Here is a 22,200-nt window from a genome sequence, read left to right as displayed (position 1 = left end):
AACATTGTTCAATTACAAAGTGATTGGCTCTGTGAAGTCCTAAGGAAATACCTAGGAGCACTTCAGGCAGGGCTTGGAATTAACAAAGGGGCCAAAGCCACTTTACATGTTGACAGGAAGCAATTCCAAGATTTTTCGCGGCCCATCTGGTGCCATTTGCCTTTCGGCAGAAATTGGGAGGCTGAAGAGCGAAAGGATCCTCAAACCAGTGTAGTTGCAAGAATTGGCAGCACCTGTTATACCAGTTGTGAAGCTTGATGGCTCACTTTGCCTTGGTTTTAAGCAAACGGTAAATGCTACTCACAGCTGGAGTAATACCCGATCCCTTGTACAAAGGACTTGTATGCAAAGTTAGTAGGGGAGCTGTCTTTTACGAAGCTGGACATGAGCCACACTTACCTGTAATTGCGTCTAGATGAGGAGTCCCAGACATACGCTACAATTAATACCCATAAGGGCTTATACCAATAAAGAAGACTGCCATTTGCAGTATCATCAGCCTGTGCGCTTTTCTAGCGGACCATGGAGAACATTTTTCAAGGGCTGCCATTTATCTGGATGACATACTCATAACAGGTGAGACCAAAAAAAGCACTTGGAGAACTTGGGACATAGTGCTTAAATGTTTTTTCCCAGGTGGGCGGGTGCCTTAGAATGGAAAAATATGTGTTCAGGCGCCCCAGGTGACCTGCTGTTGGTTCTGATATAACGCAATAGTTCTGTCCTCGTTCGATCTCGTGTTATAAGAAAATCACACAGTATCCACGCCCTTTAAACTAATGGGACCAGAATCAAATTACAGCCAATACAGGTAAGGAAAGTTCACATTCCACAAATAATAGTCTAAATTCTTCAATCATATTAAAGCCAATTTGTGTTGAAGAAACACACGTTATAGCAGAACCAATTATCCTTGGGTTACAGAGTCATCAAAACTTCGTTGGAGGATAAAATGAAGCCGATCAAAGGTGCCCTGGTTCCCATGTCTGTGCTGAAGCTTAGGTCTTTCCTTGAATGAGTGAATTATTACAGAAAATTTATACATAACCTGGCTTCCATCTTGGCACCCTTACACCTGCTGTTGAAAAAGTGTCAGCCTTGGAAATAGTCACATAGCCAAGAAGTACCCTTTAGGGAAGGTATTGGCCCATTATGATCAGAAGCAAGAGGTAGTCCTGACATGCGATGCCTCCTTTTGGTGGTCAGAAGGAGAGGAACACCCGATAGCGTCTGCTTCCCAGAGTTTGGCTGATACCAAACACAAATGTGACCAGATAAAGGTTTTCGGTCATCTTTGGTGTGAGGAAGTTCCAGCAGTACCTTTATGGATGGGAATTTGTCATAGTTACAGATCACAAACCCCTGCTAGAGCTACTGAAGGAAGACAAAGACTGTGCCGCCCATAGCTTCCAGTAGAATTCAGCCTCCGATACTCCAGGGAAAACAGTACTAACCTATCAGTCCCTTCCTATAGGCTCAAACCCTTCAACCCTGACAACATCATTGTAAATGTTTTCTGAATCCTTTCAAAGTGAACAGCTCGGCTGTTTATTGGATGTTTATGATAAAGCAAGAGAAGCCTCTGATTTACTGAAGGCGCAGGTTCAATGTCACTATCCTTCTGCAGTAAAAGTAACTGAAGCCTGAAGAAAGCCAGTTATTTCCTCCCATAATTGTTGTAAGCTGCTGCTTTTAACCAGTAACTGAAATACTTCCCTCCAATAACACTATTTTTGTTCATTTGTCTGAATGTGTGTGTAGGAGTCTTTAAAAGGGGATTAGAGTTTCAACTAGGAGAATTATATGTTGATCATTCATGGTTTTGTTTATGTGTGGCTAGAACTGACTTATTTGTAATATACAGTAATTTCTGTAAACTACAGGAATCCAATTGGTGTTTTCTATTAACCTGATTCCATTCACGTAAATTGGGAAAATTACATTCTTTGGTGAACTACAAACTTTTGTGACATCCCTGGGAGTAGTAGGGGCTCAAGAATCAGAACACTCTTTCTTGCATGTATCAGTATCCTATTCAGTTACTGACCCCCAGGATGAGTCCTCGTGGTCTTCCATTATCACTGAATCACAATTATCATGGTGCAGGAGGAGACCGTTCAGCCCTCGTGCCTGCACCAGCTCTATTATCTAATGCCTATTCCCCATATCTCTGCACACCATTACGATCCAAATAATTGTCCAGTTACCTCCTGACTGCCTCAATTGAACCTGTCTTCAGGCAGTGGAAGATATTTCCAGACAGTGGAGGATATCTCCTTTTCCCAGTTTAGCATTCAGGCTTTACATGGTCATCAGAAGCTCAGGCTAAATATTAGAATGCTGAGAATAATTTTCTCTCCATGTAGACCACGTTTAGCTTTAGCGTATTGGAATGACACTTGTATACTTTCTGACTGAAAGCTTGAAGGTAAAAGCAGGGATCTCTTCCAGCCCTGGTTTGCCCTTCCATTGGCTAGTAGTGCCATGGACAGAAGATGCAGTATTATGCAATTTTGCAACCAATTACTCATTTTCATGTAGATCAAAGGTATGAGTAGATAGTTTCGAAGTTGATTGCTGTAGATATTAACTTAGTATTAGATCCAAAATGCACTGATAATGAGGTAGGCAGCTTGTGCAGGAGTCTTTTGTACCCATACCCATTTCAAACAAGTGTGCTGTTTGGAAAATGTAGAGGGGGATGGATTCTCAGGGGAACATAGCACGAACAGCCAAGTTTCTGGCATTGAGACTGGCTCTAATGCAACAAAGAGTACGTTGGGTTCCAAGAGATCAATTGTGTTAGGGGATTCTCTAGACCGAGGTACAGACATACGTTTCTGTGGCCAGCAGAGAAAAAGCAGAATGGTGTGTTGCTTTCCTGGTGCCAGGATCAAGGATGCCTCAGAGAGGGTGCAGAATGTTCTCAAGGGGGAAAGGAGCCAGCAAGAGGTCCACAATGGAACCAACGACATAGGAAGGGAAAAGGTTGAGAGTTTGAAGGGAGATTACAGAGAGTTAGGCAGGAATTTAAAAAGGAGGTCCTCGAGAGTAGTAATAGCTGGATTACACCCGGTGCTACGAGCTAGTGAGGGCAGCAATAGAAGGACAGAGCAGATGAATGCATGGCTGAGGAGCTGGTGTATGGAAGAAGGATTCACATTTTTGGATCATTGGAATCTCTTCTGAACTGGAAGTGACCTGTACAAGAAGGATGGATTGCACCTAAATTGGAAGGAGACTAATATACTGACAGGGACATTTGCGAGAACTGCTCGGGAGGATTTAAACGAGTAAAGTGGGAGGGTGGGACCCAGGGAAATAGTGAGGAAAGAAATCAATCTGAGACTGGTACAGTTGAGAACAGAAGTGAGTCAAACAGTCAGGACAGACAGGGACAAGGTAGGACTAATAAATTAAACTGCATTTATTTCAATGCAAGGCGCCTAACAGGGAAGACAGATGAACTCAGGGCATGGTTAGGAACATGGGATTGGGATATCATAGAATTACAGAAACATGGCTCAGGGATGGGCAGGACTGGCAGCTTAATGTTCCAGGATGCAAATGCTACAGGAAGGATAGAAAGGGAGGCAAGAGAGGAGGGGGAGTGGCATTTTTGATAAGGGATAGCATTACAGCTGTGCTGAGGGAGGATATTCCTGGAAATACATCCAGAGAAGTTATTTGGGTGGAGCTGAGAAATAAGAAAGGGTTGATTACCTTATTGGGATTGTATTATAGACTCCCTAATAGTCAGAGGGAAATTGAGAAACAAATTTGTAAGGAGATCTCAGCTATCTGGAAGAATAATAGGGTGATTACGGTAGGGGATTTTAACTTTCCAAACATAGACTGGGACTGCCATAGTGTTAAGGGTTCGATGGAGAGGAATTTGTTAAGTGTGTACAAGAAAATGTTCTGATTCAGTATGTGAATGTACTTACTAGAGAAGGTGCAAACGTTGACCTACTCTTGGGAAATAAGGCAGGGCAGGTGACTGAGGTGTCAGTGGGGGAGCATTTTGGGGCCAGCGACCATAATTCTATTAGATTTAAAATAGTGATGGAAAAGGATAGACCGGATCTAAAAGTTGAAACTCTAAATTGGAGAAGGGCCAATTTTGACAGTATTAGGTAAGAACTTTCAAAAGCTGACTGGAGGCAGATGTTTGCAGGTAAAGGTATGGCTGTAAAATGGGAAGCCTTCAGAAATGAGATAACGAGAATCCAGAGAAAGTATATTCCTGTTAGGGTAAAAGGGAAGGCTGGTAGGTATATGGAATGCTGGATGACTAAAGAAATTGAGGGTTTGGTTTAGTAAAGAAGGAAGCATATGTAAGGTATAGACAGGATAAATCGAGTGAAACCTTAGAGTATAAAGGCAGTAGGCATGTACTTAAGAGTGAAATCAGGAGGGATAAAAGGGGACATGAGATAGCTTTGGCAAATAGAATTAAGAAGAATCCAAAGGGTTTTTACAAATATAGTAAGGACAAAAGGGTAACTAGGGAGAGAATAGGGCCCCTCAAAGATCAACAAGGCGGCCTTTGTGTGGAGCCGCAGAAAATGGGGGAGATACTAAACAAGTATTTTGCATCAGTATTTACTTTAGAAAAGGATATGGAAGATATAGACTGTCGGGAAATAGATGGTGACACCTTGCACAATGTCCAAATTACAGAGGAGGAAGTGCTGGATCTTGAAATGCATAAAGGTGGATAAATCCCCAGGACCTGATCAGATGTACACTTGAACTCTGTGGCAAGCTAGAGAAGTGATTGCTGGGCCTCTTGTTGAGATATTTGTATCATCGATAGTCACAGGTGAGGTGCTGGGAGACTGGACGTAGGCTAACGTGGTGGCTCTGTTTAAGAAGGGTGGTAAGGACAAGCCAGGGAACTATAGACCAGTGAGCCTGACATCAGTGGTGCGCAAGTTGTTGGAGGGAATCCTGAGGGACAGGATGTACATGTATCTGGAAAGGCAAGGACAGATTAGGGATATTCAACATGGCTTTGTGCATGGGAAATCATGTCTCACAAACTTGATTGTGTTTTTTGAAGAAGTAACAAAGAGGATTGATGAGGGCAGAGCGGTAGATGTAATCTATATGGACTTCAGTAAGGCGTTTGACAAGGTTCCTCATTGGAGGCTGATTAGCAAGGTTAGATCTCACAGAATACAGGGAGAACTAGCCATTTGTATACAGAACTGGCTTGAAGATAGAAGACAGTGGTGGTGGAGGGTTGTTTTTCAGACTGGAGGGCTGTGACCAATGGAGTGCCGCAAGGATCGGTGCTGGGTCCTCTACTTTTTATCATTTACATAAATGATTTGGATGTGAGCATAAGAGGTACAGTTAGTATGTTTGGAGATGACACCAAAATTGGAGGTGTAGTGGACAGCAAAGAGGGTTACCTCAGATTACAACAGGATCTTGACCAGATGGGCCAATGGGCAGAGACGTGGCAGATGGAGTTTAATTCAGATAAATGCAAGGTGCTGCATTTTGGGAAAGCAAATCTTAGCAGGATGTATACACTGAATGGTAAGGTCCTAGGGAGTGTTGCTGAACAAAGAGACCTTGGAGTGCAGGTTCATAGCTCCTTAAAAGTCGCAGGTAGATAGGATAGTGAAGAAGGCGATGGGTATGCTTTCTTTTATTGGTCAGAGTATTGAGTACAGAAGTTGTGAGGTCATGTTGAGGCTGTACAGGACATTGGTTAGGCCACTGTTGGAATATTGCGTGCAATTCTGGTCTCCTTCCTATCGGAAAGATGTTGTGAAACTTGAAAGGGTTCAGAAAAGATTTACAAGGATGTTGCCAGGGTTGGAGGATTTGAGCTATAGGGAGAGGCTCAACAGGCTGGGGCTGTTTTCCATGGAGAGTCGGAGGCTGAGGGGTGACCTTATAGAGGTTTACAAAATTATGAGGGGTATGGATAGGTTAAATAGATAAAGTCTTTTCCCTGGCGTCGGGGAGTCCAAAACAAGAGGGCATAAGTTTAGGGAGAGGGGAAAGATATAGAAGAGACCTGAGGGGCAACGTTTTCACACAGAGAGTGGTACGTGTATGGAATGAGCTGCCAGAGGAAGTGGTGGAGGCTGGTACAATTGCAATATTTAAAAGAAATTTGGATGGGTATATGAATAGGAAGGGTTTGGAGGGATATGGGCCGGGTGCTGGCTGGTGGGACTAGATTGGGTTGGGATGTCTGGTCGGCATGGACGGGTTGGACCAAAGGGAACGTTTCCGCGCTGTACATCTCTATGACTCTATGTTTGAATTCTGTGCATTTTTGTTAAAATCTAACAATTGTAGCTATTTTCTTTCTTTTTCCTTTCCTCTGACTCTGATTTCTCCAGATTAATCAAAACCGTGCTACTATTCTTTGCCTGTTACCTCCTATCGTGTGAGTATTGTGGTCCAGTTAGAATTTTTATGGTTACATTCCTCCTTTTATTCATCTTGATTCTTTATTGCTTCATGGTGGAACAATTACTCATCAGGTGACAACAGGAAACCAGGATTAGAACTTCCACACAAAGCCCAAAATAAAATTTTAATTTGAGGCAAGTCATTTCCCTTCACAGGCCCTTTGCATGAACTCCAATGACAAGAAATATGAATGGCACACATTCCCAAATCTTTACATTACCATATTGTCAGACTGTGCTTACCTAATCAGAACTTGTCACAACAACAAAGCCAACAAAATGGCAAAATAGTGCTGTCAGGTTGAACAAAGTCAAATTTTGTGAATTCTATTTATTAGTTATAACTAATCATTAGTCAAAAACAAATTCATGTTGCCTACTCAATTGAGTAGTGCCTTCTGAATGGTTACAGCACAATTTTAGGTAATTCAGCTCCTCATGTCCATGCCAGTTCTCTTTCAGTTAATCCTACCCCTTCTGTCCACGTAGCTCTGCAATATGTTTCCTCAGGTACTTATCCACTAGTGACTATGAAGCTGTCGTCACTTCACTAATATCATTTCGGAAAGGAGATCTGCAATGCTTATCTGGTCAGGCTCGTGACTCCGAGCAGTGTGTGGGCACTTAGCTGCTGTGAAATGATCTAGCAAGCCATTCAGTTCAAGGGCAATTAGGGATGGGAAATAAATGCTGGTCTTGGTAGTGACACCCACATTTTATTGAATATTTTTGTTTTCAAATTGTCTTTTTAAAGCCACTGTGGGTTCTAAATCCTAATCACTTGCTGTATAAAATGTTTTTCCTGTGTCACTGCTACTTTTATTGCTAATCACTCTTACACAAGAGTCCTTTGATCCTTCACCATTATGGTCAATCTGGAATCAAGAGTCTAATGATAACTATGAATCCATTGTTGATTGTCAGAAAAACCTATCTGATTAACTAATGTCCTTTAGGGAAGGAAACTGCCAACTTTACCTTGTATGGCCCTCTTGTGACTCCAGATCCATATCAATGTGGTTGACTTTTAACTGCCCTCTGGGCAATTAGGGATGGTCAATAAATGCTGGCTTAACCATGATGCCTTCATTTCATGAATAAAAAAAGGAATAATTTTCCCTATGTATTCTACCCAAATCCATTATGCCTTTGAATATTTCTACTAACTTTCCTATCAAACTTCTCTGAGATTAACCCGAGCTTCTCCAAAATATCTTCAGAACAGAATTCTCATATGCCTCTGTCCATTCTCAGGAACCTTTTTTACACTTGCTGATATGCTTTCACCTCTTTCCTCAGGTGCAGTGTTCAGAATTTGACGCAATATTTCACACATACTCCATATTGCCTTTTAAGAAAGCATAGGCTGTCATAGGCTTTTCTCTCAACCTAAGTTTAATAAGGGTTTGTCATAATTTGCCAGTATTTATAAAGCCCTGAAGCCCAAATGCCTTTTTAACCATATTCACAATGTGTTCTACCATTGTCCAGAATTGTGCATGTATATTCCCTGAATCTCTATTTCTGCACTCCTTTTTTTGACCAAAATATTTCACTTAATACTCCATTACATACCATATGTCACATTCATTTCCATCAACTGTCTGTGTGCTCTTGAAGTCTATCATTGCCCTCTTCACAGTTCCAAATACTGTTTTTTGCAGAAAAGTTTACAGGAAATTTTGGGTCATCTCCAAATTTTGAAATTGTGTCCTCAGCAGTGATCCCAGTACCAATCACTGGGAAAACATACTTTATACCATCTTACAGTCTGGAAAATAACCATTTACCATTACCCTTTGTTTCCTGTCACTCAGCCAACTTCATATCCATGTGGCCTCTATCAGCACTGAAGAGAGCATTAAATTCATCATAATTTCTTAAATTTCACTCTAAACAAAATGTGAAAAATGACACACCGTTGAAGTTTATTTTAGTTTTTGTGTTGAATGAGTGATGATTATTTAACCTCATTTCACATCCTTCAAGATACAACATCACATAATCCTTCTCACTGGGGAAGGAAGCAGATAATGGAGTGGGAAAGGAGCTGTTTAACTTTCATTTCAAGAGCGAAGTCAAGTTTCCTGTTCTAAGGGACATTCCGGTTCTAATGCAGATTTTTAACATGCTTGTTCTCTAGATTGTCACATGTATCCCACTCTGTAAACATGTGTACCTTACAGGAATTAGCAGTTTTGGCTGCTTTCCATTGGAGATTGACTGACCAGTCTGTACACAATACGTCAGGTGTTTGATCTTTACTTCGTACATGTAAAACAAAATCAAGCAAGAATTTTCACTATGCCATTGGTATAGGGTCAATCATGCTTTACTAACCTTACTTTGCTAATTATAATTGTCTTATTCCAAACACAACTCTATCAGTACCCTCGCCTCACCTTCAGGAGGATGTGACTGAGTGAGGTATATAAGGAGACCTTAAGGGCAGAAGTGCAATTGTCCTATATGTTTGAGGTTCTCTCAGCCTATTTGGATGACAATGGGTATTGCAAGGTGGATAGGCAGAGTGACCACTGTCGGGTTGTTCAGGAAGGCCATTCAAGTGGATGGAGCAGCAAGGAACGTACTGGTCATAGAGGATAAGGGGATTGACAGTGTACTTTGCAGCAAAGAGCGAGACTCCAGACATCTGTGTTGGCTGATTGCTGCCAGGGTTCAGCTTATGGTTGAAGAGGAACTCTCAATGGGAGTATCCTGTTGCCATTGTCCTTTAGGTATCAACAACATGAACAAACGAGGAAAGGGGTTCACCATTGAGAGTATGAGGAGTTAGGTATTAAATCAAATGCAGGGCCTCAATGATTACAATCACTGGACTATTACCTGAGCTGCAAGCTTATTGGCAAAGAGCGCAAAAAATTGGACAAATGAATATGTGATTCAAAGATTGTTCATGGGCCGCAGGCTCCAGAACTGGGAAACTGGGGACTGTAAGTTGGCACAGTCTACATCTGAATTGTCCAAGGTCTAATGCTCTTGAGAACTATATAACCAAAAAAAGCTTTAAACTAATTAGTAGGGACAATTCCTTGGAGTGTCAGAGGCTAAGGAGTGACCTTATAGTGGTTTATAAAATCGTGAGGGGCATGGGTAGGATAAATAGACAAGGTCTTTTCCCTGGGGTGGGGAAGTCCAGGACATGAGGGCATAGGTTTAGGGTGAGAGGGGGAAAATGTAAAAGAGACCTAAGGGGCAACCTTTTCATGCAGAGGGTGGTACATGTCTGAAATGAGCTGCTGCCAGAGGAAGTGGTGGAAGCGAGTACAATTGCAACATTTAAAAGGCATCTGGATGGGTATATGAATAGGAAGGGTTTAGAGGGATTTGGGCCGGTTACTGTCAGGTGGGACTAGATTGGCTTGGGATATCCTGATCTCCTGAACCAAGGGCATCTATAACTATTGAGGCAGTTAATCTTTGATTAACAGTTCTATCCCTCTACCTTTATCTAACTTCCAATTCCTTTTAAGTGACATACACCCCTCAATGCTAAGTGCCCAACTACTGTCACCATGAAGCTACATCTCTAATCAAAGATTAACTGCCTCAATAGTTATAGATGCCCTTGGTTCAGGAGATCAGGATAAAGAATCAGTTTGTGCGGAAATAAAGAATAGCAGGGTGAAAAAGTTACGAGTGGAAATGATCTATAAGCCCTTTAATAGGATCACAAGTAGGATGTAGTGTACAGGAAGAAATATTGGGTGCTTGTCATGAATGGATGGCAATATCATGGGTGACATTAATCTTCATATAAACTGGAAAAGACAGATTGACTGTAGTAATAGCCAAAAAGGCAGAAATAACTGAAGGTGCTGCGGGCTTACACATCTACTGGGTCCAAATGGACTTCATCCTAGGGTAATAAAGGAGGTGGAAAAGTTCCATTAGATTGTAAAGTTATAAATATATATATTGTCATTAATAGGTCATCAAGCTTGCGACTTAGTAAAACTCAAGTAATTGGGAAGAGTCAGCATAATTTTATGAAAGAAATATTTTTTAACCAAGTTATCAAATTTCTTTGAAGGATTAACGTGCTGTGGATAAAGGAGTATCTGTCGATGCACGTACTTGAATTTCTAGAAGATATTTAATTAGATGTGACTGCAAAGGTTATTGCAGAAAATAAAAGCTCATGGGGTAGGTGTCAACATGGATAGAAGATTGACTGGCTGGGTGAGAATAGCATACGCATTAATGGTTCTTATCTAATTGTCTGGCTGAGACAAGTGGAATCCCACCTCTGCTAAAGCCTCAAACTTTTAAAACTTACATCAATGCCTTATGAGACGAATGAACGTACATTTGCAGAAGACAGTTTGAGTGAATGGGCAAAGATCTAACCGTACACTGTGGGAAAAATATGACTTTATTCACTTTGTCAGGTAGACTAAAAAGCAGAGTATTACTTCAACTGAGAATGACTGCTGGAATTTCTGAGGTGCAGCAGGATCTAGGTTTTCTAGTGGTTGTGTCACAAAAAGCTAGTATCCAATTATAACATACAAGAAAATTAATGAGATGCCCTTTATTAGGAGAGGAATTGGGATGAATGTATTGTTATATGAAGATAAGTTGGACAGGCTGGGCTTGTTTCCACTTGAGTTTTGGAGTGTATAAGATCCTGAATGGTCTTGCCAAGGTGGACATGTAGAGGATGTTTCATCTTGTGCCCGAATCCAGAAGTAGGGGTACTGTTCTATAATTAGGGGTCAACCTTTCAGAGATGAGATTTTTTTTTCCCTAAGGTTTGTATGATTTGGAACTCTCTGCCTCAGAAAACAGTGGGAGTTGGGCAATTGGGAATCAGGATTCAGAACACAAACAGATCGGCCATGATCTTGTTGAATTATGGAGCAGGCTCAGAGAGCTGAATTACTACCTTCAGCACCCATTTTGTATGTTTGTGTGGTCTCTCTCAGTAGACCTTCGCTCACCTGTATCTCAAAGACTGCTCACATTTTATATTGTAATTTTAACTTGATGAAATGTCCCTCGGGCGCTCTACATCGAAATATTCAATTTGGAGTAACTGAAGCACAGATAAAAGGTTTCAGCAGCAAGAGGCAATGTGGAAGTCAGATGGTGTTACAGGTTGGAAACAGACAGTCTAAGTGATAGGCATTCAGAAGCTCCACTTGAGATCAGTTAGACAACACTACAAACAGTCTGGTTAAGTCTTAGACATTTGCCAGATAAAGCGAGAGAGTTGATGATGAGGGAGCAGTATTTATTCCCAAGGACTGAGAGTAAGAGCTTCTTTGAACCCTATGTTTATCTAGAGTAAATGTTTCCTCACCCAGTAGTGGTTATTCAATAAATATCTTCAGTTTTTACGTGGAAACTGACCACGTTTTCAAATGTCCCCACTTCTCTCCATGCCCAACTCACCCAGACCCCTCCTTAGGCTCATGTGTTCCATCACTCTTTTTCTGTCAACCCATCTCACTCTCTCTCGTGTGCTGTCTCACTCTTGCTCTCTCTCACTTTCTCACACTCTCTTTCTCACTCACACTCTCACACTCTCTGCCTGTTCTCACCTCTCTCAGCACACTGTGCTTTACAGCATAACTGCACTGTTGAAAGAATTGAATTGACTAACCACTTTTTATACTCCCTTTGTAGTTGATATTGAAAATAATTTCATTTATATATCTAATATCAGTGAATCACAATGCTGAATTTGTGGAACATTTATTACATTGATTATTTAAGTTTTTCATTTAAAGTTTGTTGTGTGTGTTTAGGTATACTTCAAATAAACTTCTCCATATTCTCTTCGATCAAATTTGATCCGGAAAGATGGTTTGTCCAATAAAACTAATCCTATCCAGTCTGACAACATTGGGTTGTTGTGTTTTTAGCTGTGATATGGGAATCTGCTGATGGACTGTGGCAATTTCCTTCTTGCTGCTTAAACGTTGTCACAGGGATAGTGGAATTCAAAGCAGTGACATATGGCAACTTGTGCTAAGGAAATTTGAGGGCAGAAGGACCGCAGTTAAGTAACTAATCAAAATCCCCAATGCAATAGGTATTAGGGCCAATTTATCTCCCACTGACTCAAAGCCCTGATTTACCAGTATCCTATAAATCAGTTTACCAGGTCTAAGCACCAATCTGCCTCTGTCCTAGCTCTACAACCCCAGTTTACTAAGTTAGTTCACTTCGATTTCTGCCTGTGCACAGAATTCTGTTCTCAGTAACTGCTGCCTGAAGACTTCATAGAGTGGAAGAAGGATGAAAGATACAAGTCCCCAGTTATGTCATTCAGCTCTCATGTCCTCCCCTTTGCAGGTTTGATTATCAGTAGTTGACAACCATTCAACAACATAGCTTATATTCTTGCAGGGTCTGAGTACTGTGTACAAGTGTTCACAGTCTGCCCTGCAGAGGCTAAAGGACAGCATAGTGTTTATTGTCTGCAAGCTTTATATTTCACAAAATATATCTGGGTATTTGAATGTGAATAAAATGCTTGAGCTTTAATAGGAAAAAAAATTGAGCAACTTTATGTTCACTGCTCATTGCAGTCAATGCCTGTCTCCTTCAAGTTCGATGGTGAATGGCAAACTGTTTGAGAATGGCCTAAGTTAAAAACACCAAATCTTTCAAACAATTTAGGTTCAATTAACATTCTCTCCATGTCTTTTCATATCCATATGAGAAGAAATGTTTTAATATAAATTTCTGTGAAGTTACATCTCTGGTAACTTGACATTTTCGTGGCAACTTGCTTGCTTGCTCATCTACAGTGAGCTGCTGAGTGATTTGTGGTGTAGCATTTTATTTGCCAGCAGACTTTGGTTTCCCTGGGCCTCAGACAAGGCTCTCTGCAGGCTTCAAGGCTCAGCTTGCGTAACAGGTAATAACAGGCATTTCCTGTCCCGGGATCGGGATATCCTGGCGCCCTCCAGTCGCTCATCATACTCTGAGCAGACACTGGGCAGCAAGTGCAAATTTCTGGAGCTAAAATTAGCAGCTCCACAGAATGACATGGTTCTCCAGTTCTCTGATTGTCAATGGAATAGTGTATAAACACAGAGACTGCATTTCCTCCTCACTGAGCAAGTAGAGATCCACAAAGAGATCTCAGGATTTCACATTGGAAATAATTTGTATTAGAAATCCATGCTGTTGGCAAAGACAGCTGCTCAGCCTCTAACATGTTAATTTTAAACTCAAAAATTTCCCTTTTCTCAACCATTCTTTTATCTGAGGATAGTTAGCTGATCCATTAAATAATTTATTTGTTATGCCTCATTGACTCTCACTCATCTGTAAGCATTTGACCTGACTCCCAAAATATCTTTCAAAGACTATTGGACGTCAGCATGAACAAACTTTCTATAATTGAGTGTGTAGAAAAATACCCAGTTGTAATGCATGTAAAAACTAAATAATGATCGAATCTTGGCAGATCTCAGTATGTACTGCCTGGATGTCTTTGATCATTGAGTCATGCTCCAGATTTCAAAGCTTTTTCCTGAAAAAGGGTTATACTGTGATCAGGATTGTTAAGATTACAGGATGGGACCAAAAAAATGTACCATTAGATTACAGGAACTCTTCTGGTTTTTGTGAAGTTCTTTGTCTTGAGCGCACCTTATAACAATGTGCAAGTAATACTATAATTACTTATTGCATAAGGAGAACAATGAAGAATAGTGAACTACTTGGAGTCATAGAGTTATACAACACTGAAACAGACTCTCATCTGTGCTGACCAGGTATCTTAAATTGATCTAGTCCCATTTGCCAGCATTTGGCCCATACCCCTCTAAACACTTCCTATTCACATACCCATCCACGTGCCTTTTAAATGTAATTGTACCTACTTCCACCACCTCCTCTGGCAGCTTGTTCCATACACATGGCCCTCTGCACTCCTCTCACTTTAAACCTATGCTATCTAGTTTTGGACTCCCCTACCCTGGGCAAAAGGCCTTCCCAAATCACTCTATCTGTGCCCCTTATGATTTTATAAATCTCTATAAGGCCAACCCTCAGCATCCGACACTTCAGGGAAAAAGGGCCCCACCTATTCAGCCTCTCCCTATCGCTGAAACACTCCAAAACCGGCAACATCCTTGTAAATCTTTTCTGAACTCTCTTCAAGTTTAACAACATCTTTCTTACTGCAGGGAACCAGAATTGAATACAGTATTCTAAAAGTGGCCTCTAAAACCTGCAACATGACATGCCAAAACCTATACTCAATGCACTGACCAATGAAGGAAAGCATGCCAAATGCCTTCTTCACCAGCCTGTCTATCTGGAACTCCACTTTCAAGGAATTATGCATTTGCACCCCTAGGTCTCTTTGTTTGGCAACAATCCCCAGGCCACTTGAACCCCTAGGCCTCTTTGTTCAGCAACACTTCCAGCACACTACCATTAACTTGCATCACAAAAAAGTGTTAATTGCAATTGTGTTTGTTCTACAGGAAATATCCTCTCTGCATGTTACACTTGTGAGAGTTTCTCCAAAAGAGGATGGGTAGATGATCTGCATCTGGAGATGACCACTAATGCACCCAGCTGATTGCTAGAGAGTGAGCAGTGGTGACTCACTATCAGAATTGGGATTTCATTTAGGCACAGCTTTTCTGGTCATAAATCATGAGTGTTTGCAATTGGAAATGTGTTTGTACTACCCATGCTTTACCGATGTGTCTGTGTAATCCATAGGTGTACTGATTTTGGCCCAGACTGGATATTGTCCTCTCATGCATTTCTTCAGTATTTTTGAAGGTGAACTGAGATCAGAATCCACCCATTCCAGTGAGACTTGGGACGGGTTCAAACCTGCCTCTGTGATCCCTCAGGCTTTGTATTTCAGTGGTCCAGTGGACACTGCCCAATCTGTGAAGTATATTTGAGTAAATTTAGATGTTCATAAACACATATTAACAGTGCAGCAATGCTAGATGTTTGCAAACTTGTGCCGTATGTTAGAGTGTGGGACTGATAAATGCACCACTCTGAATTTTTATCCTGGCCAGTTGTCTTTGTTTCAGTTGCAAGGCTATGGGGTAAAAGCAGGGAATGAGACTAATTGGATAGCTGTTTCAAAGAGTAAATGCTTGCATGCTGCACATTCTGTGCTGTACAAAATTATGATTCTCTGTTATTGATAGTCGCTAAATTTGGCAATTGATAGTTCTTACGAGAGTGAACGTAAATATCTATGGAAGGTGCTTTTGAAGTGACAACGAAACACTATCAGTCTGACTCGTTTTGATGCTACATGTACAATTTCTAAATGGGAAAGTAAATGTGTTACTCACTGGATAGCTGAAACAGAGCAGCTATTGCCTCTTCCCACCACTGAGAATCTTGGCTAATTAGTGGCAATTCCATCAGTCCAAGGAGGAAGATGAGCTGGCCAACAGTCAAAGCCACTGTGGCAATCAGGTTACAGGCTCGCATCATATCAAACTGAACTGCAGAGATGGAGACAGTGTAATTAACTCAGAGAAGATTAAAGTACAGTCCACTTTAGTCATGTGTTGCCTCAGTAGATAATATTCAGTTGAAGTAAACAGTTAAGAGCAAAATTATTAAATATTCTGTGACTGACCACATGATAACAGAAAATAATCAGTGACTATCCTCAGCCCTAATGTATGCACATTCTCTGATATAATTCAGGGCACAGGCGTATGGGCTATCAATAGTACTCTTGACAATTGGTTTGGTGCTAATTAATGCAGGTAATGGTGTGAATAATTGTACCTACTTTATTATGGAGAAAGATGACAGTTTCACATTTGAGAAAGCGAACTTAGTTACTTTGGAGCAAAGAAAATTTGGGTGAGGGTAAAAGTCATGATCTAGGTTTTTTAAACAATGAGATGCAGGCACAAGCTGATGTTTAAATGAGTTTGCAAGTTGATATTTAGTGACACAGATTTAAAACTAAGCAACCTAACATGGGACCAGAGATCAAAAATCTCTTTCCCTACACAGTACAAATATTTGGAACAGAACGCCAAATTTATTTTTTAAATTCAAAGGATATGGGTGTCACTGGCTGGACCAGCATTTACTGGCTATTCCTAGTTGCCTTTAAGGTGGTGGTGAGCTGCCTTTTTGAATTGCTATAGTCTGTTTGCTGTGGATGGACCCACAATGCTGTTAGGGAGTGAGTTCCAGAATCAGACTCAGTGGTACTAAAGAAACAGCAATTACATTTCCAAGTTTAGATAATGAATGGCTTGGAGGTAAACTTGCAGGTTGAGATGTTCTCATGTATCTGTTGCCCTTTTCCTTCTAGGTGGTCGTGGTCATGGGTTTGGAAGGTATTGTCTCAGGAACCTTGGTAAATTTCTGTAATGGCTCTTGTAGATCATACATGCTGCTGCTACTTAGCATCAGTGGTGAAGGGAGTGAACATTTGTGGTTATGATGCCAATGATCAATAACACTGCTGACTTGTGCCTTGTAGATGGAGGACATACTTTGGGAGTCAGAAGTTGAGTTACTCATTACAGGATTCCTAGCCTATGACATGCTTTTGTAGCCGAAGTTTTTTATCTAGCTTGTCCAGTTCAGTTTCTGGTCAATGGTTGTTGATAGTGAGGGACTCAGCAATTAAAACAATTACAGTTGTATCAATTCATACTGGTTCAATGTAGGTAGAGTAAGACAACTCTCTTATATAAAACAAACTTTCCAATTATACTGTCGTCTAGGTTGAAGCAGAAGATCAACAATGATCATGTTCAGTATTGAAGCAAACATGAAAGAATGTGTAACCTAATCCTGTCCTATTTATAATATTTTCATTTTATGAAAAGAAAAGATAGATTTTGTCAGCCTTCAGTCTATCTAGTGACTAATTCTGTCTGCAAGACTGGTTTGGCTAAGTCTGTCAAAGCACTTGACAAACTAGTAATCCAACAGATTCAAAACCTATAATGAACCTTCACCTTTCCTATTTGGAATGTATTAAATTATAAGAGCTGTATTAGGATCTGCCCTGCATGTGTCTAGTTTCAGTCTGTCTGGGCATGCCCAGTCTGACATTTGGTTGTATCTGAGTTTTTTAATAGAGATTTTGGGTTGGAAGGTTAGAATGAGGCAGGGAGTCTACACCATTACAACTCATCTTTCTGCAATAATTCCTGTTCTTCCAACAAATATTGTACCTTGTTACCTTACAGTACTATCACAGTAGCTTTATACAATGTTTTAGCATCACTAATGAAAAAAAAATAATTATTGGGTGATGTAGTGAGTTTCCAGTGAGTAAATGCTCTGATGGAGTTTCTCAGTAATATGAACAATCTTGCACCCTAGCTTCCCAGCAAAAATTATATTTGAGAATGAATATATCAGAGGTTTAATGAAAAATCCTTTCCCTTGGTCTCCTTTGAAATACAAAGATTTGGCAGTATCATGTTTGAAATGACATTTTGCCCATTTTGAAAGCAGAATTTCTTTCAATTTAGTTTGTTTTTTGCTGTAATATTGAATTGTAGAGTTGATAATTACCATGTTCCAATGTTAAATACTTAGTTTGGTGTTCAGTTTTGATGAATGACATTAAAACTGAGCTTCATTTATCCCAGGTAGTCAATGCAATTCCACAGTTTTCTCATTCAGATGGAGATGCTGATGTACACTGATACATCCATTTTGGCCAATTGGTTTGTGTAAAGATATAGCTTACTTTAATTTTTTTATCAAACAGCTTTCAAAGTATGGAACATGGCTTATCCCTCACCTTGCTATATTGTGGGCCAATACGTAAAGATTTTGTGTTTATTCCATTTGGATGATAGTTATATGAAATATTCACACAGTATTACTATTTGTGAGATAGCTAAAGTCTGCAAGTGCTTTAAAACTCCCACTCTCAAGCAATATTTATAAATAAGTGCCTACAGGAATTGAGGTTCATTAACTCACCCTCTCACCGACTGTACAATGGTTTAATCAAATCACACCCTCAACGACAGTACAGAAATTCATTAACTCAGCGCTTCCCAAACTATTTCTGCTCTGTGACTCCATTTGAGGCTTGAAAATTGTTGAAATCCCTCGGTGAAAACTACTAGAGCTGGAGCTCAGCTGTATAATTGTTAGGGGTTTGTCAGAGCTTCATGGTGACCATTGCTGCCTCAGAGCTTATGACCTCATTTGGGTGTCTGTCTCCTCCCCACCCCACCTTTGGGAGGCCCTGCATTAACTCACCCTCTCACTAGCAGTAGCAGTATACAGGTTTCATCAATTCACCCATCATGGATAGTACAGAGATTTCATTAACTTATGCTCTAACTGATAGAATAAGAGTTTAATTAATAATCCCCTCAAACATTAACAGTTTAAGGAATGTACACTGCAGCCCATGAGAGTTGAAAGGCAGAATGATCTTGCCTACCCTAATACATTAAAGGAACTCTTATAACCATTCATTTTTCTAGCAGTAAAGGAACAGCAGTCCATTAGTGCCCCTGCCATTGTCCACAGTAAGAGTATAATTAGGCCATCCAGCTCATCTAGTCTGCTCTGCCATTCAGTGTGATTATGGCAGATCTGATAATCCCCAACTCCACTTTCCCTTGATTCCCTTACTGATAAAAAAAAATCTGTCTGCCTCAGCTTTGAACATGCTTCACAATCCAGCTTTGACATCTCTCGGGAATAATTCCTCAGTTTCACTATCCTCTGAGAGAAGAAACTTCTCCTCATCTCTGACTATAATGGGCAACCTCTTACTTTGAGATTTTGTCCTCTGGCCTTATACTGTCCCACAGGGAAAATAACCTCACTGCATCTACCCTGTTAAGGCCCTAAGGATCTTATACATTTCAGTAAGGTCTCCTATCATTCTTCAAAACTGCATTATAGTCCATTCCTGTTGAAACAAAGGCCAATAGTCCACTTGACTTGGCTATTACCTGCTGAACTTGTGTGCTAGCTTTTTGTGATTCTGCCCCAGCTATAGGTAAGAGATTTACAGACTTACGTTTCACTGTGTTCCGAGATTCTTGAAATCCAGCATGCTCTGATCCCCAGTCTAAATTCTCACAGTCACGCTCCAAAGTTTGTTCAAGCCTTGTTGGCCCTTTCCCTTTATCAATTCCATAACACATCTTCCACAATCCCACACTGCGCTTTCTCCCATCCTCCAGTGCCTGATACACCCAGTTTGGAGTGAAGGCTGCTGCATTGTTGAGAATCAGAGACAGAAGAGCCACTGCCACAGCAGTAGCCACCAGCTTTTGGACAGTCATACCCAGCTGCTTTTCCTCAACTCCAAGACAGCTCTAGTTGCCAAGTGAACACAAGGAAGCTTTTTTATTTCTACACAAAACACTCATGTGTATTAAACATTCAGAAGCATCTAGAGCTGTCTGAGAGTTGCTAGAGGAGCTGAGCATTCATCCTTCTGTCCACCAGTATCCTCAACAGGGATGTGTCAGATTTTAAAAATACTTTAACTGTTTAATCTGGGTGAAAATGAACGTGGTTTATCCGCCCTCTTGCGCCTTCTTGACTGGAGACATAGCAGTGATAAGCTGCCGTGCATGCAGGTCCATCCCTTTTGTTGAAGTTTCGTTGATGCACGAAGTGAAGATCTTTGAGTAAAGCTGGTGGAGTCAAATGAGTGATTTCCTGGATCTGTGCACCTATTTGTCAATTTGTTGAAAAGTAGATCAACTTGATCAAAGCAGTTTGATGTAATGTTTGTTGAGATTGCCTTCAGCTTAAATCAAAATATTAACAATCACAGCAAAGCACCGTGCAGTAGATTAAACAGTTAAGCAGAAATTGAGCATCTTGTTGAAATAGACTCCATGCTTTGGGAGTGACACAATCCTGACATACTGATAAGATACCAAAAAGAAAACGACTCTCAAAGTTAGGAGGAAACTGTTGTTTTTCTAACTGTGCTGGTGAGTCTTTGGGCGTTGCTGGCTGCAACAAACATTCGGTAGTCCAACTTCACATTCAAACATTAACAGGATGTGTTTCCTCTGAGGAAGGGACCCGGACGACAATCAAAGCAGCTTTTCCAAATCCTGGCTCAAATAATTTGGAAACAGCACAGATTCCCCTTCTGTGTTCTGTTATACAGGCAAGGTCACTGTAAAGGAAATGAAAAATGAGCAATGGCAGCAAAGTGGTCCATCGGTTTCTGTCCTAATACACTGCAATTTGTGATAGTGTGCTTCTAATATATTTTAACTCTTCAAATATTATTTAACTAACTACTAGGTAAGAAAGAAACTGAGAGAATAACTGTACATCTCTAAGCACAAAATCTGCAGTTTTCCTTTTTCTGAGACCTCGTTCTATGATTCATAAATGTATGTCTCAGACAAATGAACATAATATCACATTAATGACACGTTCTACAGCCTGTAGATGCTTTTGTCTATCTCTTTGCATTCAATCTTTTTCTCTGTCTCACTTCCTTGCTCTTTTTCCCCGGCCTTCCTTGGATTCTTTTTCTCTTTTTTTTCTCATTTTTCTCTCTCTTGTTCTCCTCCATTCTCTATCCTTCTTTTTCCCTTCCTCCCTGCCTCTCTCTTTCACATGTTCCCTCCCTTTCTCAGTTTATCTCTCTCTTTCTTGCTTACTTTTCTTTTTCTCTCTCTGTCTCTGCATCTCTCTCTAACACTTATGTTTTGCTCACAAGCATCAGAAAACAATGTTATGACAGATGTCAGGCTGGAGAAATGAGAAACCGGGTTGAATATGGAAGGTTTAGAGGAAAAATGAGAGGGCAAATAAGAATAACAAAGGGAGTGTATGAGAAGAGATTGGCAACCAAATGCTGAGGAAGCTAAAAGTCTTCTATAGCCCTACAAGTAATCAAGAGGTGATAAAAGAAGGTGGAGACAATTAAGAGACCAAAAAGGAAATTCACAAATGGAGACAAGACATGAATTGATTGTTTTGCATCTGCCTGTATCAGGAAAGCAAATGCCAAGCAAGTCATGATGAGAGAGAAGACATGAGGCACCTGAATTGATAAGGAGATGTTATTGGATAGACGTCTATACTTAAAATTGATCAGGCACTAGGACCTGATGAGATGTGTCCAAGAGTATTGAGGGAAGTAAGAGTGAAAATTGTGGAGGCACAGACCATTATTTTCCAGTCTTCTTTCGATTCTGATAATGTCAAAGGACAAAAGAATTGCAAATGTGATACTTGTTTAAAAAAAGGTGTAAAGATAAGTCCAACAACTACAGATCAATCAATTTGATCTGTGTTGAAGAAGTTTCTATAACTCCAAATTTGGGACAAAATTAATAACCACTTGGGTAACGATGAACATATAAACAAGGAAAATGAATAGGCCATTCAACCCTCTGTGCCTGTTCCACTATTCATTACGATTGTGGCTGTTCTGATTGTAATGTCAAATCCACATTTCCATCAACCCGATAACCTTTCACCCATAGTTAACCAAGAATCTATACAACTTTGCTATAAAAATATTTAAAGACTCTACTTCCACTACTTTTTCAGAAAGAGACAAAGAATCATGACTCTGTGGGGAAAAAAATGCCTTATCTCTCATTTAAATGGGCAACCTCACAAAGGAACATCCATACCTACCTTGTTAGACCCCTCAGGATCTTATATATTTCAGTCAGGTTGCCACATATTCATCTAAGCTTCATATATAAGCCTGTCCTGTCCAATCTTTCTTCATAAGACAACCCATCCATTCCAGGTATTGAGCATCATCTGAACTGTTTCCCGTGCA

General features: G+C 40.5%; 2 protein-coding genes across 5 annotated transcripts in view; one reads left to right on the top strand and one right to left on the bottom strand.

The window, feature by feature from the left end:
* The window catches only part of tmem204 (transmembrane protein 204), a 35,403-nt gene extending 14,620 nt beyond the window's left edge, over positions 1 to 20,783 (bottom strand). For 2 of the 3 annotated variants that reach the window (XM_043711520.1, XM_043711522.1), the window contains exons 1-2: positions 19,444 to 20,783; positions 15,758 to 15,913 (exon numbers count right to left, since the gene is read on the bottom strand). In XM_043711520.1, the coding sequence (XP_043567455.1) occupies positions 15,758 to 15,913; positions 19,444 to 19,711 (424 nt within the window). In that variant the 5' untranslated portion in view covers positions 19,712 to 20,783. Of the gene's footprint in view, positions 1 to 8,619; positions 8,705 to 15,757; positions 15,914 to 19,443 lie in introns of all 3 variants that reach the window. The other variant, XM_043711521.1, reaches the window with a different exon arrangement.
* ift140 (intraflagellar transport 140 homolog (Chlamydomonas)) overlaps positions 1 to 22,200 on the top strand; it is a 137,511-nt gene that overhangs the window by 68,422 nt on the left and 46,889 nt on the right. The window lies entirely within an intron of this gene.

This window comes from Chiloscyllium plagiosum, chromosome 21 (genome assembly GCF_004010195.1).
Source record: "Chiloscyllium plagiosum isolate BGI_BamShark_2017 chromosome 21, ASM401019v2, whole genome shotgun sequence".
Taxonomy (NCBI): domain Eukaryota; kingdom Metazoa; phylum Chordata; class Chondrichthyes; order Orectolobiformes; family Hemiscylliidae; genus Chiloscyllium; species Chiloscyllium plagiosum.
This window is presented reverse-complemented; position numbering and strand designations above follow the sequence as displayed.